Source organism: Elephas maximus, chromosome 11 (genome assembly GCF_024166365.1).
Source record: "Elephas maximus indicus isolate mEleMax1 chromosome 11, mEleMax1 primary haplotype, whole genome shotgun sequence".
Taxonomy (NCBI): domain Eukaryota; kingdom Metazoa; phylum Chordata; class Mammalia; order Proboscidea; family Elephantidae; genus Elephas; species Elephas maximus.
The window spans coordinates 71158006-71177747 of NC_064829.1; the positions used below are offsets into that span (position 1 = coordinate 71158006).

The following is a 19742-nucleotide window of genomic DNA, read 5'->3' on the forward strand; positions in this document are numbered from 1 at the left end:
ATCCTCTGTGGGAAATGCAGTGTGCTTGGTGTCTGGACATACTAGGAAGGGTAAGTCTATTTTGTATCAGGAGATGAAGGATGGACACAACATTATTTGCCTCTAAGAGATTTGCAAAAAAGTACTATGGGAGATTAGTAGGAGATTAGGTTTAGTGGAAGGGATCAGGGAAGTTCATAGAGAAGGAGGTAGCAATTATGGTAGAATTTGAAGGGTGAAAAACTTTTGACATCTGAAGGAGATGGTCAGAAAGATTATTATGCTTAGAGACACAGAGGCAGGAAAGCATGTGGAATGTTCAGTTAAGGTCAGAAGTTATAATTAGCGTTTTCATTGAGAGTTTAGTGACTTGTCCTGTTTCGCAGGCCCTGAGTGCCCAAGCCTACAATCCAATGGACTTTGAGTGAATTGAAAGTTAATAACTTCCTCTTTTCACAGGCAAACCTTGTAAAACCTGTTTGGGGCTATGCCTTTGAAAATAATTGAGTCCATTGAAAAAGTGAGTCTTTTAAAACCTGTTGTCCAGTCAGGGAAAAAATTCACTCTTTGCAATCTGAGTTTTCTTTAATTTTTGTCTATTCTGTTTTTCATTCTGTTGCTAAAGGATAACCAATAATCAGTTATCCTTGAGTCGGTTCTGCCTGGCAACCCCATGTGTGTCAGTAGAACTATACTCCAAAGGATTTTCAATGACGGGTTTTTTCAGAGGTAGATCTAGGCCTGTAGGCTTTTTTTCCCGAAGTGCCTCAAACCACCAACCTTTTGGTTAGCAGCCCAGCACTTTACCATCTGCCCCACCCAGGGACTAAACTGGGAGTAAACGGAAGTTTTTTTTTGTTTTTTTTTTTAAATTAATATAAAGATGAGGTAGAAATAAGGTGTGAGATTGATTGGCCATAACCCAGCTGTAATTGCTGTGGTAATCACATTTGACATACTGCTTGGGCATGGTCATTAGTTTATATTTTCAAATACAGAATTCTAAAAAATGGGTTTTAATAAAGCTCTCTTAAAATTTAATTGTTGAGATATTTGTTTAATAGATAAATTTTTTATCATTTTTGCAGTTACTATGTTATATTCAATTACTCCTTTAGGATGTAACCTGTAGATTTTTAGATAATAAATTATTTTAAACTAATATTTTATTTAAGATTTGTCAAATTATAAAGCATAATAAATTGAATAATTGTTAACCTACTATACAACTTGGGGATTATAACTATATTGATACCAATGTTTCTACCTATGTTCTCTTTACATCTATTCCATTACCTCTCCCAACCCCAGTTATCATGTAACTATGTTTTGCTTATTTTTGATCTGTATAAATATTATCTTCTATGATTAAACGTTTTCACTCAATATTATGTTTCATAATAAGACTCCCTGTTGTTATATATGGTTTTCATTTCTGTGTAATATTACACTCTGTAAACGTTCCATAACTTCTTAAGTAATTTTCTTGTTGATGGATGTTTGAGTTGTTCCCAATTTTTCATTATTATAAACAATATTGCTGTACATATTCTTGTATTTATAAATCTGGTATATAAGTAGTTTTTCTAGGGCAGTAGTTCTCAACTAAATTTACTATTCTTCAGAAGGTAATTTGTGGAAACATTTTGTCTGTGAAGTGATTGAACTGTATATCAGTTAACATAGGCTAGGTTATGCTGTGGTAACACCACCTCTTCTTCCCCTCCCTCGCCATCTCATTGACTTCACACAGCATTTATTCCTTGCTTACACTCTATTTCCATTGTGGTTGGTCGGTGTGGGAAGGTGGGGATTTCATTTTCAAAGGGACCCAAACTGATGGAGGCTCTGCCGTTTTGTAATTGTAACATTTGAAACATACGGTCTTAATTTTCTTGCTTTGACAGGAAAGAAGTAACTGGAGGGTCTTTCTTTGTATAGAAATGCAGTTGATTTTTGAGTATTAATCTTATATCTAGCCACTTTGCTAAATTTTCTTGTTTATTTTAATATAAGGTCTGTTCTTTTGGGTTTGTTATATAGCTGCTGTTGTTGTTGCCATCAAGTCCATTCCAACTGATAGCAGCCCTGTGTACAACAGAACAAAACGCTGATAGGTCCAGTGCCATCCTCACAATTGTTGCTATGTTTGAGCCCATTGTTGCAGCCACTGTATCAATCCATCTCATTGGGGGTCTTTTTATTTTTCACTGATGCTCTACTTTACCAAGCATGATGTCCTTCTCCAGGGACTAGTCCCTCCTAATAACATGTTCAGAGTATATAAGACAGTCTTGTCATCCTTGCTTCTAAAGAGCATTCTGGCTGTACTTCTTCCAAGACAGATTTATTTGTTCTTCTGACAGTCCAAGATATTCAGTATTCTTTGACAGCACGGTAGTTCAAAGGCATCAGTTCTTCTTCGGTCTTCCTTATCCATTGTCCAGTTTTTGCATGCGTATGAGGCAGTTGAAAGTACTATGGCTTGGGTCAGGCTCACCTTAGTCCTTAAAATGACACCTTTGTTTTTGAATAAAGAGGTCTTTTGCAGCAGATTTTCCCAGTGCGATACGTCCTTCGATTTTTTTCACTGCTGCTTCCGTGGGCGTTGATTGTGGAGCCAAGTAAAATGAAATCCTTGACACCTTCAATTCTTTTCTGCATTTATCATTTATCATGATTTTGCTTATTGGTCCAGTCATGAGGATTTTTGTTTTCTTTATGTTGAGATGTAATCCACAGTGAAGGCTGTTGTCTTTGATGTTCATCAATAAGTGCTTCAAGTCCTTTTTCGCTTTCAGCAAGCAAGGTTGTGTCATCTTATGTTAATGAGTCTTTCTGCAATCCTGATGCCACATTCTTCTTCATATAATCCAGCTTCTTGGATTATTTGCTCAGCATACAGATTGAGTAATAGAGTGAAAGGATACAACTCTTACACACACCTTTCCTGTTTTTAAACCACGCAGTATCCCCTTGTTCTGTTTGAATGACTACCCCTTGGTCTATATACAGGTTCCACATGAGGACAATTAGGAGTTATGGAATTCCCATTCTTCGCAATGTTATCCATAATTTGTTATGATCCATACAGTCAAATGCCTTTGCCTAGTCAGTAGAACACAGGTAAACATCTTTCTGGTATTCTCTGCTTCAGCCATGATCCAATTAACATCAACTATAATATCCCTGGTTCCACGTCATCTTGTGATCCTGCAGGAATTTCTGGCAGTTCCCTGTTGATGTAGTGCTGCAGCAGTTAATCATATAATATTCAAATAGTGACAGTTTTGTTTCTTCCTTATGTATTTCTTTGTCTTTTCATAATGGCTAGAACTCCAGTATAGTGTTGAATAGAAATAGTAGATCCTCGTTTTGTGGATGAGCCAAAAGAAAAGTTATATCTCATCACTAACATTGAAGTTTGTCTTAGATATCTGATAGATACCCTTCGCAACCGTAAGGGAGTTACTTCGTGTCCTTAGTTGGCTAATAGTTTTTTAATCATGCGTGAGTGATAAATGTTATCAGATGCTTTTTCTTCAACTGTGGATGTGATGATATGGTTTCTTCTTTAATCTGTTAATGTGATTATGATTTTTTAGTTCTAATAATGTTAAATTGTTCTTGCTTTCCTCAGATATATCCAACTTGATATTTTTTTCTATATTACTGTAATCTGGATGCAACTTTTTTTTAAAGATACGTGTTCATGACTGAGGTTGGCCTGTAATTTTCCTCTCTCTTACTATTGTGATACAGTTTTGTTATACTGGCTTCATAAAATTGGTGGGCATTTTTTCCTTCATTTTCTATTCGATGGATGTGTTTCCATGAATTTTGAATGATTTGTACCTTGAAACTTTCTAAAACTCACCTGTAAAACCATAGGAGCCTAATATTTTCTTGAGAATTTTTCTTTAAATACTCATTTTGTTTCTTAAATGGTTATAGGAATATTTAGGCTTTCTTTTTTTTTCCTCTTCATTTAGTTTTGGTAAAATAGCTATTTTTTCTTAAGAATATGCCACAAAATTGTTTGTAATATCTGCTGAATCTGTGGTCTTGCCCTCTTTTCATTTTTGATATTATTTATGTGTTTTCTCTTTTCCTGATAGAACTTGCCAGATTTATCAATTTTATTACATTTTTTCAGAGAATCGGTGTTTTGCTTTGTTGATGTTCTTCATAGTAGTATATTTGTTTTTTATTTTACTGATTGCCGCTCTTACGTTTATCATCATCTTCATTCTACTTTGGTTTATTCTGTTTTTGGTTTGACTTTTTCCACTTAAATTCTTGAGATGCATGCCTACTAAATTACTTTTTTGTCCTCTTTTCTAGGGTGAGTATTTAACTAAGTGCTTTCATCACATTCCACAGATTCCCATATGTAGTATTTTTATAATTGTTTAGTTCTAAGAGTTTTTAAATTTTGATTATGACTTCTGTTTTTATTGATACATTGTTTAGAAATGTGTTATTAATTTTCTAAACATATGAGGACTTTATACTGATTTTTTATTATTGACTTTTAACTTAATTGCATTGTGATCTAATAGCATAGTTTGTGATATTTAAAATTTTTACGTTTTCTTTGTGACTTGGTTTGTAGGCTTATTTATAAGTGAAAGTAGAAGTTTGTGTGATATTTATATTACTTTATTTTAGGGTTTTTCCACTTGTAAAGAATTTACTGGGAGTGGAAATTTGACTTGACTGTACTATTATCAGACATAGCAACAATTGTGAGGGTGGCACAGGACTGGACAGTATTTTGTTCTGTTGTGCATAGGGTTGCTGTCAGTTGGAATCTACTCGAGGGTGCCTAACAACAACAACAACAAATACTGTTACATTACTAAGGACTTTAAAGTTCTTGTGGTAGGAGTTTTGTATCAGGTTAATCTTTTTTTTTTTTTTAACTTATTTAATGTGCTTGAAGATTTCTTAAAAAAAGATTGTAATTCAGAGTAGCACAAAACTCCCGTAAAAGTCCTCCTAAGAGGAAGTAAGAGCCCCAGCACCGTATTCTGAGAGTAGAAGAATAAGAGAAGGTAGTCTATTCCAGTTTTAAACAGGAAGAAGAGAATTTCACTATGGTGGGGGAATCCAATGGAAAAAAAATCCCCTTTTTTGGTTTCCTTATAATTCAAATTGGTTGGTCAGACTCAGAAACGTACGTGTTTTAAGTAATGAGGAACGTAAATATGGGAAAGATACAAATCTGTATGGACTCATTGATCTAAATTACATTTAATGAAATATGTAAATGATTCTGGTTTTTTACTTGTGTTTCTCTTCCTTTGTTTTTATAGGTAGAAGAAGTGAAAAAGCACCAGCACTGTTTAGCATTTAGCTCCTCTGGACCCCAAAGCCAGACTTACTACATTTGTTTTGATACTTTCACAGAGTATTTAAGGTGGCTTAGACAAGTCTCCAAGGTAAGCAAGCCTTTATCCAAGAATTCTGTTCAGCTTCTAGCTGGATGAAAAGTTATTTTCTGCTTTACCCAGTTCCAAAATACAGTTAAACACAGAGATTTTTTTTAAGATACTGCCAGTGTTTAGCAATTTTTAGCTTTTAAAAGCTAATTTTGGCTGAAAAGTAGCTTTTTTAATTAAAAAATTGTGTGTTATTTGTCAGAATTTGCTAAGTACATACTGAAAAGAATTCAGTGGATAGACTGGAATTACTATCCCAACATCATAGATAACACAGATGGCATTGAGAATATTTAAGGGACTGGCCCAGGACAGGACAACTATAAAACCACAAAATACCCAGACAAATTTCTCCTCCTCTTCTGCCTGTTTTTCTTGTAAACAGACTAATCTTGTGCTATCTCCTTTCACCTTTATTCTGCATTTTGAGTGGTTTAATTTTATCTTTATTACTTCGACCATTTTATAGTCCCCTGATTAAATAAGATCACCATGACCCATAAAATAATAGACCTTTGTGTGTGTGTCTGTGTGTGCATGTGTATTTAGTGGAAACCAAAATAACGTAATAAATAAATAAATGCTGATATTTCAGGTACTGTGTGTAAGGATGTTTTAAAATCTCATTTGTAAAACTGTTTAAAGCTGTGAGGTTTTGTTTTTAAATCTCATTTACAAAACTGTGTTTAAAATCATGGGTGGATTGCATTACTTTAGTGTCTTGGTTTGGGTGTGCTTATGAAATGATGAAACCTCTCTAGGGCACAGAAACATTACAGTGGAATTTGCTTTCATATTTTGGAATTTATAATCCAATTTGTTTTCTATGTTCAGTGTGATTCATGCTGCTGTATGATGTAATTACTTGCCAAATGAATGAGTAGGGAAATAACCGTAAAACAGCTAACAGAAAATTAGAACATAATGTCTTGAAAATCTTTTTGAAATACTGGCCACATTTGTCTTACAGGTAAAAATTGTGTTTCTCTGATGATGCAATATCACATATGAACCTTAGTTTCTCCTCCTTTTAGAGAAGAGGCAAGGGGCAGGGTTTAGATTGATGGGACTTAGAAGATTCTCGCTCCTCCCCTCCCCCCCACCCCCAATAGGCAAACAGGGAGCCCTGGTGGTGTAGTGGTTAATTGCTTGGCTGCTAACTGAAAGATTTAAATCAACCAGCTGTTTCTCGGGAGAAAGATGTGGCAGTCTGCTTCTGTAAAGATTTACAGCCTTGGAAACCCTATGGGGCAGTTCTACTCTGTCCTATAGGGTTGCTATGAGTCAGAATCAACTCAACAGCAGTGGGTTTGGGGTTTTTTTTTTTTTTTGACTAGGCAAATAAGGAGCCCCATGGTGCAGTGATAAAGCACTTGGCAGCTAACCAAAAGGTTGGCGATTCGAACCCACCAGCCGATCCAATGGAGAGAGATGTGGCAATCTGCTTCTGTAAAGATTGCAGCCTTGGAAACCCTACCGGCCATTTCTGCTCTATCCTGTAGGGTCACTATGAGTCAGAGTTGACTAGAGGGCAGCAGGTATTAATAGGCAGATGGAGATTCTAAATGTATAAGGCTGCACCCCTGCCAGAGAAAATGGGAAAGATGACACTTTCTCCTCATAAAAAGGTGACAGCAGGGTATGGCTATATTTTACACAGGATTTGTACCCAAATAGGGTGTTCCCTCACTCATTTCTTCTATAATAACTAAGCTCTTTATTCTGTCCCTTACAACTCATTTCTCCTTTAATTAGCAAACTGTAATAACTTGTAAAAAATGTGAAATGTGTTTTTGGTTTCTGAGATTGGAGAAAGGAAAGACACTGTATCTAAAATCTGCGTTTACTAAAATGTTCTGCCCTCTTTTCCCCCATCTCTGACTTTTCAGGAGAAAATCTCCATTCTCCCCCCATGTCTGCCATCCTTAATTACTTTCCCCAAAAGGCTGCTATGGTTATTAACAGCAGAAGGCACCTTGGCCAGATAAAGTAAACAAACATGTATCCTTGTTTGCTAAAAATAAACATAAAAATAGATAACATTTAAAAAGATTGGCCAATTGATGATGGGAGAAATGATGGTCATAAGGGTAAAGGGTTTGGATTTTATTCTTAAAATAATAATGGCGAGCTGTGAACTGTTTCCTTCAGGAAAATGACCTGATCCTGACAGTGGCTCTTTTGTGGAGGCTGACCAGAAATCTGACCATCCAGAGGTTCTGTGGTAGTCTAGGCAAGAAGAGAGCGTGACTCAGCAGTGGAAATGAAGAGATACTCAGGATGTGTTTTGGAGATAGAATAGTGACAGGATTGTTGATAAATTACATACAGAGCATCAGGAAAAGGGAGAAGTAAAGAATGGCTTCTAGGTTTCACCTTGAATTTACTGGGTGGATTGTAGCCTCAGTCAGAAACCATAGCACTAATTACGCTATGTATTTCCACCTATAAAACTATGAACATATATAGTCGTTGACTTCAAAGAGCTTCTGTTCCAAGAGACAGGGCAGAGAGGCAAAGTGCAAGAGGTAGATTATGAAATATGTCTTAAATAGAAATATGTTGATTTCTACCTTGTTGCTGGTGACTGTTACTGTCAAATATTAGCTTGGTTATTATTGTTTCCTGTCCCTGGTTAGGCTAATAAGCCATCCCTATGGAGCCCTGGAAACCGTGGTAGCATAGTGGTTAAGAGCTATGGCTGTGCTAACCAGCAGTTCAAATCCACCAGGTGCTCCTTGGAAGCCCTATGGGGCAGTTCTGCTCTGTCCCATAGGGTCGTTACGAGCTGGAGTCGACTCAACAGCAATGGGTGTGGAGCCCCAGTGGTGAAGTTGTTAAGAGCTCGGTGCTAACCACAGCGTTGGCAATTTGAATCCACCAGCCACTCCTTGGAAACACTATGGGGGCAGTTCTACTCTGTACTATAGGGTTGCTCTGAGTTGGAATTGACTCAACGTGAACAGGTTTAGTTTTTTGGTTTATTGTCTAATAAATAGTGTTATCTATAATGATGCTTTCACTCTGCTCATCAAAGCCATGGGTAGATTCAGACATCGAACCTCTGTAGTAGGAGAGGCTGGTGCATGAAAAAAAGAAAGGTGCATGAGAGGGGGAGAATTGTGACACAGGAGAGCACGATGGTGGCAGTACGGGGAGAGGAAGGTTGGTGCTGGTTTCCTTTTTCACTGATTTTTTATCACCTTTAGAAAGCTTGATGTGTCAGTGCTGAAGTGTAATGTAGCTGTATGTGTAAGGTAGTTCACACGCACACGCACACACACACGCACATATTGCACGCAACAAGAATATGGCATACCTTTATACTTAGAACAAGCATGGGTGAGTATTTTCAGGAAGATTACTAGTCTAGGATTAACTAGATATTAACTAGAATAAGAACTTTAACCTCCTTGCTCTTCATTCAGAAAGGCTCTGAATGTTTGAAGAAGCCATGTAGTGTGGGCAGACATGGGTTCTACCATTTACTGACTGTGTGACCATATCCAAGTTTCTAACTTCTAAGCTTCTTCATCTGATAAAGGGAATAACAATAGTACTTACTTCTTAGAACTTACATGAAATATGTGTGAAGTAGACTTATACTTGTACATAGTAAGTAAGTGTGAATGAATGAATAAAAAATTATGACCATCATTTCTCCCATCATCAATTGGCCAATCTTTTTAAATGTTATCTATTTTTATGTTTATTTTTAGCAAACAAGGATACATGTTTGTTTACTTTATCTGGCCAAGGTGCCTTCTGCTGTTAATAACCATAGCAGCCTTTTGGGGAAAGTAATTAAGGATGGCAGACATGGGGGGAGAATGGAGATTTTCTCCTGAAAAGTCAGAGATGGGGGAAAAGAGGGCAGAACATTTTAGTAAACGCAGATTTTAGATACAGTGTCTTTCCTTTCTCCAATCTCAGAAACCAAAAACACATTTCACATTTTTTACAAGTTATTACAGTTTGCTAATTAAAGGAGAAATGAGTTGTAAGGGACAGAATAAAGAGCTTAGTTATTATAGAAGAAATGAGTGAGGGAACACCCTATTTGGGTACAAATCCTGTGTAAAATATAGCCATACCCTGCTGTCACCTTTTTATGAGGAGGGTAATCTCATGATAGTATCGTTTCCTTTAATCCAGCATCCTGGGAGAGTAGGTTGGGGCTGCTGAAAAGGGTGAGAATCAGCCTCTTGAGATCATGTGCTCTGGGAAGTTTGGAGTGGATGAGGCTAATGCTCTGTACTATGAGCTTTCGGCATTCCCTTTCCATTGTCGTCTGCTCTTCTTCATGTAGGTATTAGCAAGTTATACAGTTTAGTCACACTAAGGGCTACTATGGAAACAGTTTCTCTTTTCTTATTGAGAAGCAAAACATTCATAGAATGAGTTGTCTTTCCATCCTGATGTTTAAATAAGGATTCGTTTTGATAAGGATCTGGTAGAATAAAAAATCAACAACAGAAAGGAATAGCTGAGGTTCTTATTTTTAATGACCCTTCCACCTCAATCAGGCTAGGTCAAAACAAAACAAATGAATTCCAATTATTTTCAAATTAAAATGAATTAGATAAGTACTTTAAAAGTAAAATTCTTTGTTTTCAGTTTATGCTTCTGGATTTTAGCTACAAAAGAAGTGTTCATCTTTTGTTCTAATTTGTTTGATTTTAGGAAAATTTCTAAAAGGTTGTTAATTAAATAGGCCATTATATATATATATATTTTATATACCTTTCTTTTAAACTTCATCTTATCACTTATCGTTTCTTGCCAAAATAATACCCAAGGCATTCGCTTTAGAGTTTTTATTTTGGGCGTTAGATAGTGTGCAGGAAATAGCTCCTTTGGGAAAATTACAAAATTCGTCCTAAAGTCATCCCTGAAATACTAATGCGTAGCATGCTTTAAACATTTAGTGAAAATTGTATTATATGCAACGTAAAAAAGGGGTCTGTTTGGTCAGCATGTTGTTGTTAGGTGCTGTTGAGTCGGTTCCAACTCATAGTGACTCTGTGCACAACAGAACGAAACACTGCCTGGTCCTGCACCATCCTCACAATCATTGCTATGTTTGAACCCATTGTTGCAGCCACTGTGTCAGTCTATCTCCTTAAGGGTCTTTCTCTCTTTGCTTGACACTCTGTGTTTGCAAGCATGATGTCCTCCTCCAGGGACTGCTCCCTCCTGATAACATGTCCAAAGTATATGAGACGAGGTCTCTCCATCCTTGCTCCTGAGAAGCACTCTGGTTTTACTTTTTCCAAGACAGATTTGTTCCTTCTGTCAGTCCTTGGTATATTCAGTATTCTTTACCAACACCGTAATTCAGAGGCATCAATTCTTCAGTCTTCCTTATTCATTGTCCAGCTTTCGCATGCATATGAGGCAATTGAAAATGCCATGAATTGGGTCAGGTGCACCTTAGTCTTCAAGGTGACATCTTGGCTTTTGGGCATTTTAAAGCGGTCTTTTGCAGCACATTTGCCCAGTGCGATACATTCTTTGATTTCTTGACTGCTACTTCCATGGGCGTAGATTGTGGATCTAAGTAAAAGGAAATCCTTGACAACTTCAGTCTTTTCTCTGTTTATCGTGATGTTGCTTATTGGTCCAGTTGTGAGGATTTTTGTTTTCTTTATATTGAGGTTTAATCCATAATCCAATTGGTCAACATGGGCAATGTATCTAGCATGTCTTAGAAGAGGCTGGAGGGCAGTGATGTAAGGAAGGCTGAGAGTGACAGCTGAGGGAAGAGGTGTTGCAGAAAAGCTCCTATCAAATATATGAGTTACAGTAGAGAAATGCTGACCTAGTTGTCCATCTCTGTGACACACTTTTGGACTATATTAGTTTTACACATGTTGACTGATCCTGTGACTACTTTTCAAAATTAATCTTTCACATGAATATATAGTCTCAGTCTTGCTTATTTTATTTTTATAGAAGTATTAGCAACTTCTGGAATACAGTATTATCCCATTTTAAAACCTGCTTCTTTATTTCAAAGAAGAGTCAAAGTGAATTAAGATCACTGATTTGGTATTGTGTTTTTATGTTTTTATTATGAAAAATGTCAAATGCTCGAAAGTATAGATAAAAGATAGTATAGTAACCCTCATATCTGTGACCCAGTTTCACAGTTAATCAGCTCATGGCCAGTTGTGTTTTATCTATATAGTGCCCCCTCTGGATTTTTATGAAGCAAATGCCAGACATCTGTTATTTCACGCACAACCATTTCTCCCTGTCTCTCTCTCTATGTGTTTATGTATGTACATATAAACTCTGAAAGATAAGATCTCTTTGAAAATATAGCCACAATACCATTATCTATATGTTTTCAAAGAATGGAAAAATCACGTAATTATGACCATGTTTACAAGTCCTCTGTTCAGATTACCAAGATTAGGGAGTAGATTCAGTGTTTTATTGCGGAAATAATCGTATAGCACATGATACTGAAGAGAATATACAGCAGTTGTGGAAGAGTGTATATTGTGAGTTGCTCTTTCAACTTTGTATCAGGCAGATCAGATGTTCCCAAGTATTGATTAGCTCAATGAAGATGCAAATAATTTTATTACTTGGCACATTTCAAAATTCAGTATTTTGAGTTTGAATAATGGAATGACTGAATTGAAAGGGATGGAACTCTGTGGTTAGGAATACTCTACCTAATAACAGGCACTTTTTCTTTCAAATTGTTCTAGTCCTGTTCTGTAGGGAAAAGGAAAATGCACAGCATGACCTCTTCCAATGGACTGCAAACCAGGCTGGTTTAGCTGGTTATAACATGGTGACGATGAGCCCAGCTTTATAAAAAAAGGCAGGTTAGCTTGTGGCCCTGTCTCTCTCTGTGTTGCTCAGTGGCTGACATTGTGGCAGTTGCAGGTAACTACGGTTGTCACAGTGGTTTTATCTCCTGCTGTCTTTCTCTCAATAACAACCACAGTGTTTTAATTCTGGGCCATTGAGTCAGGAAAAAAAAGGCACTGTAGTAAAATTTGGGTTGCCATGGTGGGTGTGTTCACCCTTAATATACATAGTGTAGGCAAGTTGGGGCCGTATTTCATGCTGAATTAACGGTCAGGTGAAATGATGAGTAAACAACACCCTTTAAAAGAGGATAAGATATATGGTGAATCACAATTGAAGTTTTGCTTCCATGTGCTTACAAGTAGTGTTTTATTGTCCATATCTACTCAGAGAACAGTTTACCAACCACTTGAGACAAATCATCCTAGTGTAATAAAATTGAGGTTTCCATTGTGTAGATTGTGTCACTAGATGTAGTTGTGAGGAACCCTTAATGCTACTCTTGGACATCTTTTATACATATTTGCCTCTTAATTTGAAGTGTAGTTTAGGGAGTATGCTGTTTTTTGTCAGCGTGATTTGTCATTTATTTACCATTTAAACATTTTATTGTGGTTTAGGTGAAAGTTCACAGAGCAAATTAGTTTCCCTTCAACATTTTATACGCAGTTTGTTTTGTGACACTGGGTGCAAACCCTTGAATGTGTCAGCAGTCTTCCCTCTTCCTCCCTGGATTCCCTGTGACTGTTTGCCCAGCTTTCCTGCTTCTTCCTTCCTTCTGAGCTTTGCTTTTGGACAAATGCTTCCGTTTAGGTCTCGTATAGCTGATTGTTCTGAGGTGTACATTCCTTACTGGTGTTATTGTTCATTTTATAGGCCTGTCTATTGTATGGCTATAATGTAATCTCCAGGAGTGATTTCAGTTCCAAGATTGAAGGGTGTCTAAGGGCCATAGTCTCGAGGATCCCACCAGTGTCTATCAGGCCGATAAGCCTGGCCTTATTTATGAGTTGAATTTTGTTCTGCATTTCTCTTCCTCTCTGACTATGACCTACTATTGTGGTCCTGGTCAGAGCTGTCAGTAGTGGTGGCCGGGCACCATCTAGTTTTTCTGGTCTCAGGCTAGTGGAAGCAGTGGTTCATGTGTGTCATTTTTCTTTTAGGGGTTGTGCTGTAATTGGTTACATTGGGGTTGGTTATAGCGATAAAAAGCTCTTCTCTCAATTCTGTTCTATCAAGGTGTCCAAGATTTTTATGAAAGCCCTCTCTTCACATTCTATACCCATTCTATAAATAAAGAGTCTGGGGCTATTTGACCAAGGACAATCTAGCAAGTCTGTAATAGTTTCTAAAGTAGGACTGAGGGTCTGAATGACATGGATTTTAGCTTATAAAATACACCCCATCCCAAGAAGATCACGTTTGTATTGGTTATGTAGTGAAGATATGAAAAAAATTGGGAGTTTAATAGATGAGGTATTTGGGTTCAGGTAGACATCCAAGAGGAAATATAATGGTCAAGCTGAGTCTTGAAGGATGGGTAAAAAGTAAAAAATGCTGGCTGCTTTATAGGTGGTTTCCTGCTACTTTCATTTCATTTTCTTATGGAAATCTGACTGTAAGTTACCATATAATTATTATGTAATGATTTCTTAAATAAAAATTCGTATTACAGATTTTTCCTTTTTATTGATACAAGCAGCATTCTATGAAATTAGGGAACTTGGAAATTCTGATTTAAATTTAGGCTTGGTGGTGGTGGGTGCTATTGAGTCAATTTTCAACTCAGAGCCCCCATTTGACAGAGTAGAATTGCCCGATAGGGTTTTCTAGGATGTAGTCTTCATGGGAGCAGATTGCCAGGTCTTCTCTCACAGAGCCGCTGTGTGGGTTTGAACTGCCAACCTTTCAGCTAGCCCCTGAGATCTTGACCATTGCACCATCAGGACTCCTTAAATTTAGGCTAAAGATGAAATACTTTGGATTGCATTAAATTTTGTTTTCACAATACATAGAGCTGTGATAATCTCCAAGGTCCAAGTTGGTGAGAATATTAGAATGATCTCTTTATGGTTACAATTATGCTTCATCTACCCCATCTTATTTCCACATTGCTAATCCATTCTAATTTTTTTCCCCTGGGGTGATTGTTGTTTCAGAAATTGCAGTTAATATATTCCTGAAGAACAGATTTTCACTGCAATTCTAGTTGTTTCAATTTAAAAATATTTAATTTGCCTTTCTCCAGATTTTTATAATCCAGTTTTATACAGATGAAAAAGACCTAGTTTGCTTACCACAACATAACAAAAGAAGCTTGCTTCTGTGAAACAGTGCTTATTTGTATATTTAGGCTATTACCATCTTAAGCTCCTCTCTCCATTCCTCTTCCTTCCATCCAGTGCATCTTATCCTTCCACTCTGTTTTTCTCCAGCTGTGTTTGGGAATGGCAGAGTTGTTGCTCCCCCTGCCCAGCAGGGAGAAATTGGTAGAGTGATGGAGGACTGAGAGAGAGCACTTACTATACCCTTTCTTTGTGCCAGGCACTGTTGTAGGCTCTACTTCTAGTGTCAGGACCTCTGCTCTTGGAAATGTGTTCCTCTTGTTCCTGTTGGAACTCTAAAAGCTGTTCCCCATAGAATTGTTACAGAAGATGGGTGGGGCCTATACTAATACTAATACTTTGAAATACATGTGGGTTTTGTTTGTGTAATATATTATCTTTAATAAGATACAGTCTCAGTTTGAGGTAAGGGATTTACAGCTATATTTTAAACTTGCAATATGTTATTTTAAGATTGGGAAGAGCCTCTATAAGGTAGTTGCCAAGAGGGTAATATTAGTTGTTGTAGTTCTCTGAAATACGGACTTAACCGTTACTTGGCATGATCTTTGAAAGTGTTCTTTAGTTCAGTCTTAAATTCCAGTCATCATCAAACTGCTCTTAGTTCAGAGACTTAGTGTTTAAGATTTGAAAAGCACCTTGTGGACCTCCAGACTTCTTCCCTAAAAAGAAAATGCCTGCAGCATTTCAGACATCTGTAGTGTCTGGTAAGATAGAGCTAAAGTCTTTATTCCTAAAACGTTTACTCATTGATCCTAGTTTTACTCTCTGGTATAACACGGAATAATTCTACTCTCTCTTGCTTAATAACCTCTAAATATTTGAAGAGTTACCATTATTCCTGTACCCTTGCACTACCTCCCTGCCCACACCCCCCCCCCGCCCCCCTGCCCCGTGCCCCATCCAGCCACACATAACGCCTTAGCACTCTATTCTTCAGGAGAAACGTCTCTGGTCATTCCAACAATTCCGTCACTTGGTTTCCAGATCCCTTATCTAGCTTCCCTTCTGGGTGCTCTTTGGTTGGTTGGTGTATTGCAGATATCATCTGCTTGGCACAGAGTATGTGACCATTATTTCCCTTAAGACATTATGTCCAAAGTGGATTATTCATTTGTGAGGTCAACACTAAAATAAAAAGACTTTTTTTCCCCCTCAGCTTGTTGATAGATATATTTTGTTAATAAAATTGTTTAGCATACTAAATTGATACCCTAATGACAAGACTAATGCTGACAGCAATAACTAACATTTTGGTAACTTGTACTGTGTGCTAAGCACTGTTCTTGATGCTTTATAGCAAGCTCTGGGACGGGTGCTCGGAACAACTCTGCGACCTTGGCTTTAGGGTACCTCTCTTGAGGAGATATTACCACCCCCATTTGCAGATGAGGGAACTGAGGGGTAAAGTAGTTAACCAGTGCTTTATGCAGTGCATTCTGCCGCATTGCTCTTTCTCTTTAATTGCGCTTCCAGCGTTTTCCAGTGGTTTACCAAAAAACCCCACTGCTGTCGAGTTGATTCTGACTCATAGCAACCCTATAGGACAGAGCAGAACTGTCCCATAAGATTTCCAAGGCTGTAAATCTTTATGGGAGCAGACTGCCACATCTTTCTCCTGCGCGCAGCTGATGGGTTTAAACCACCAACCTTTCGGTTAGCAGCCAAGCACTTAATCACTGCGTCATCAGGGAGTCCCCCCTTACAGTGGCTTAAAGGGCTTACAAACAAACCAAGATTCAAATAACAGCTATGATTTACTGAAAATATCAAAATAAAGTGCTTCATAGGCACAGTTGTCAGCAGAACCCAGGCAACTCCGTAATATGATAAAAGGTGGCGTATCACACAATCTACTGACTGAAACTGCTTCCAAAGCAGCTGACATATCCACCATATGCTGATCATTAATGTTCTTAAATGATGGCCAAGAGGTATTTAAGAAATCTGAAAGGTCTTCTGTATCATCAAAGGCAGAGTAAATTGGTTTCAGTGTTATCTAACTCTTGAAAATTGGTCTAATATTGATATATCAGAAACTTAACATATATGACCAACCAGTCCCCATGTCTGGTTTTGTTATATTTTGAAGTTCAGTCTTTTTAACTTGAGGATTTAAACCATCGTAAAAATGTATATCTGTAAAAGTTTAGTACTCGTTATATATTTACATATCTTGGAAGGCCCCCATATTTTAATCTAGAGTATTCAATTTCCTTTCAACTATTTTGAAGGAGTAAATTCTTCTACCCATTGGTCTGATTTATAATTTAGGGAATAGTCGAATTAATTGAAAAAATATCAGTGAACTGTATGTTAAACATGTCTGACCTTGTATGTTATACTTGTGATTTAGATAATCAAGGTTTTTGTACTTTAAATGATAGTAGCTCATTTCTAATAGTAAATCGTTTGAATAAGTATTTCTGCTGTTCCTTTTAATAGAAAGTTGGAATGTAAGTTTTTGTGGTTAGCAGTCTCTTCCCTTCTCCTTTGTCAAGGAAATGCTACCTTTGGGAGATGCTGCTATGATGTACTATCAGGAACTGTCTCAGGTTTTACATAAGGAGATTGTTTACACGTATTCTGCCAATAAGGAAATGGGAAGGAACTCTGAGTTTGGATTTGTTCTCCACCCAAGCCAAGCTCTATTTTTTGTTGTTGCTAAGAAACACAAAGGGTTTTATGTGTGTGGAGGGGAGATAACTGTTAGAACACTGTTTGTGGTATTGCACAGCTGTTGGTGCCATCCTCCTCTGAGCCTTTTACAGTGATTCTGACTCATCAAAGTGAGGCGCCAAGTCCACATCTACAGTTGAGGCTCTGCAGTGAGCCCCCTGGACAAATAACAGCACTGCCTGCTTCACCGTGGGTATGCACAAGTCTCTGTAGGTGTCTGCGGATTCATGTTCACTTTGTCAACTGAGGGTACTCTGTGTCGGTAGCTCGTCGTGCTTGCATGGAGCTCCGAGGTTTGTATTCTTTGATCTGTGTCCTCTCATTGCACCATTGTACATACACTATTGTATTATAGTTGTTCAGATGTCTGGATCCTCGAGAGGCTAAGCTTTTAAAGATGGACTGCATCTCTCCAGTACTAAGTACGGCACCTTGTTCATAAAAGACAAATAATAAATGCCTATTGAATGGTTCAGTAGAGTTAGCACAATAGCCATGATGGTGCTGATTCCTCATCCGCATCCCATCCCATTTTCCTCCCCATTGGTAGTAGGATCTCTTTTTCTAAATTTTCTATATTGTTTTAGCTTGGTGGTCTAACAGTGAGCCAGGTTCTTTTTTTCTCCACCCTGCAGTTCTCTTCATGCTCTTATTCTTAGGTCTCTTAAATGGTTATATTTTGATACCTTACAGCCCATAATCCTCCTGAATGCTCTTTCCTCAGAGAATCCCTTCTCCCATTTTTGCCTGTTAATGATCATCTCCCCAGATGTTCCTGTCACTTGTCTCCACTGACCTCAACTTCACAATCGGGTGTAAATTAATATATTGTATTTTTTTTTCATATTATTTAATCTTTTAAGACAAAGAAATGTTAAGGTTCTGGAATTTCACGTAGAGTTTACTGAGTACAAAATCAGCAGCTTGATATGTTCCTGTTGTTGTTGTGTGCCATTGTGAGCTGATTTCGACTCACAGTGATCCTACATGACAGAGTAGAACAGCCTCATAAAGTTTCCTGGGTTATAATGTTTATGGGAGCAAATCACCAGGTCTTTCCTCCCAAGGAGTTCTTGGTGGGTTTAAACCACTGACCTTTCAGTTAGCAGCCAGGCACTTAACCATTGCATCACCAGGGCTCCTTATGCTTGTGTTAGGACGTTTTTAGTATATATATCATAATTAATTTTTAGGGAGATTTTCTGCATCTTTCATTAATTAAACAGCTTTTATGAAATGGTAACTATTACAGGATCAAGAAATGAGATGTCATCGTGAAAAGATCTGGTGCCAATTTAAGGTATTTTTTATAATTAGCTTTTAAAAAAAAGAAACAATAGCATGTTGCGGAGCACTGGGAATTAATTATTGAAATCGGAAATTTTTGTTCATGATATAAAGTGCTGTAAAACCGTATTGATAAAGATGAATTTCAAATAAGTTGTTAGAATGCTTAACTGATAAAGATTAATAGACTATATTCTAAATGCATATTCTCCCATCTCATTCCGACCCAAAGTAGTTTTTAGGGTTGGGAATTAAAACTAGGTCAGCTGAGGTTGAGAATTGTTTACAGATGTCTGGTGAGCTCCCTGGAGACTTGCCCTGTAGCCAGGGGCATAATTTCCCCTGTCCCTGAAGGCTAAGGCCAGAGCAGCTAATGACTCCTAATGCTGGTTTACAAGTGCTCTTTTACTTTACACAAGCACAATTATTTGTGCCCTTTCAGCTGCTTTGACCAAGCCTTTCAGAGTCACTTTGCTTAATTTTGAGCACGCTATGCACATAACAAGGATAAATACAACTTCACTGAAGTATTGAAAAAAAAAAAAAAGCAAACCTGTTGCCGTCGAGTCGATTCCAATTCATAGCAACCCTTATAGGGCAGAGCAGAACTGCCCCATAGGGTTTCCAAGGGGCAGGTGGTAGATTCGAACTGCTGACCTTTTGGTTAGCAGCCAAGTTCTTAACCGCTCTGTCACCAGGGCTCCTAAATTATAGAGGGAACAAAAAAATCATGTGACTGTTGCTCTGAACCTTTCCTTGCCTGTGAAAGATGTTCACCTACTAAGTGAACCACCAAGAATAATGTGAGTGATGCAGAGTACAGTCCTATTGCAAGAGACAATGATGATTTTGAAAGCATGGTAGAGGTAGGTTAGGGATAGGACAGATACACTGGTGCAGAAATGTAATTCAGACTCAGAACAAAGACATAATCTGGCTGAAGTGTCCTAAGGATAGGCAGGGAAACAGTTTGGGAAAGTGTCACACTGAGTAGCATGTTAGAAAATGTGTGAAAGCCTAGGAAGTAATCTGAAAATTTGTTGTTCATGTTATCATCTTTATTTTTACCTTGCAGTGTTCTTTGGGAGAAATGTTTTGAAGGCCAGATGAACTTTTTTCATATGCTGTGAAAACCAGAACTAGACGGGACTGCCTTGGTTTTCCAGGTCTCGCAAGTTTT

The 19742-nt window shown here is 37.6% G+C and overlaps 1 protein-coding gene across 1 annotated transcript in view; it reads left to right on the forward strand.

Annotated features, from left to right (window-relative positions):
- PHLPP1 (PH domain and leucine rich repeat protein phosphatase 1) overlaps window positions 1–19742 on the forward strand; it is a 214760-nt gene that overhangs the window by 100828 nt on the left and 94190 nt on the right. Inside the window, exon 3 of the mRNA XM_049900477.1 lies at window positions 5298–5423. Coding sequence (XP_049756434.1) covers window positions 5298–5423 — 126 coding nt within the window. The remainder of the gene's footprint in view (window positions 1–5297; window positions 5424–19742) is intronic.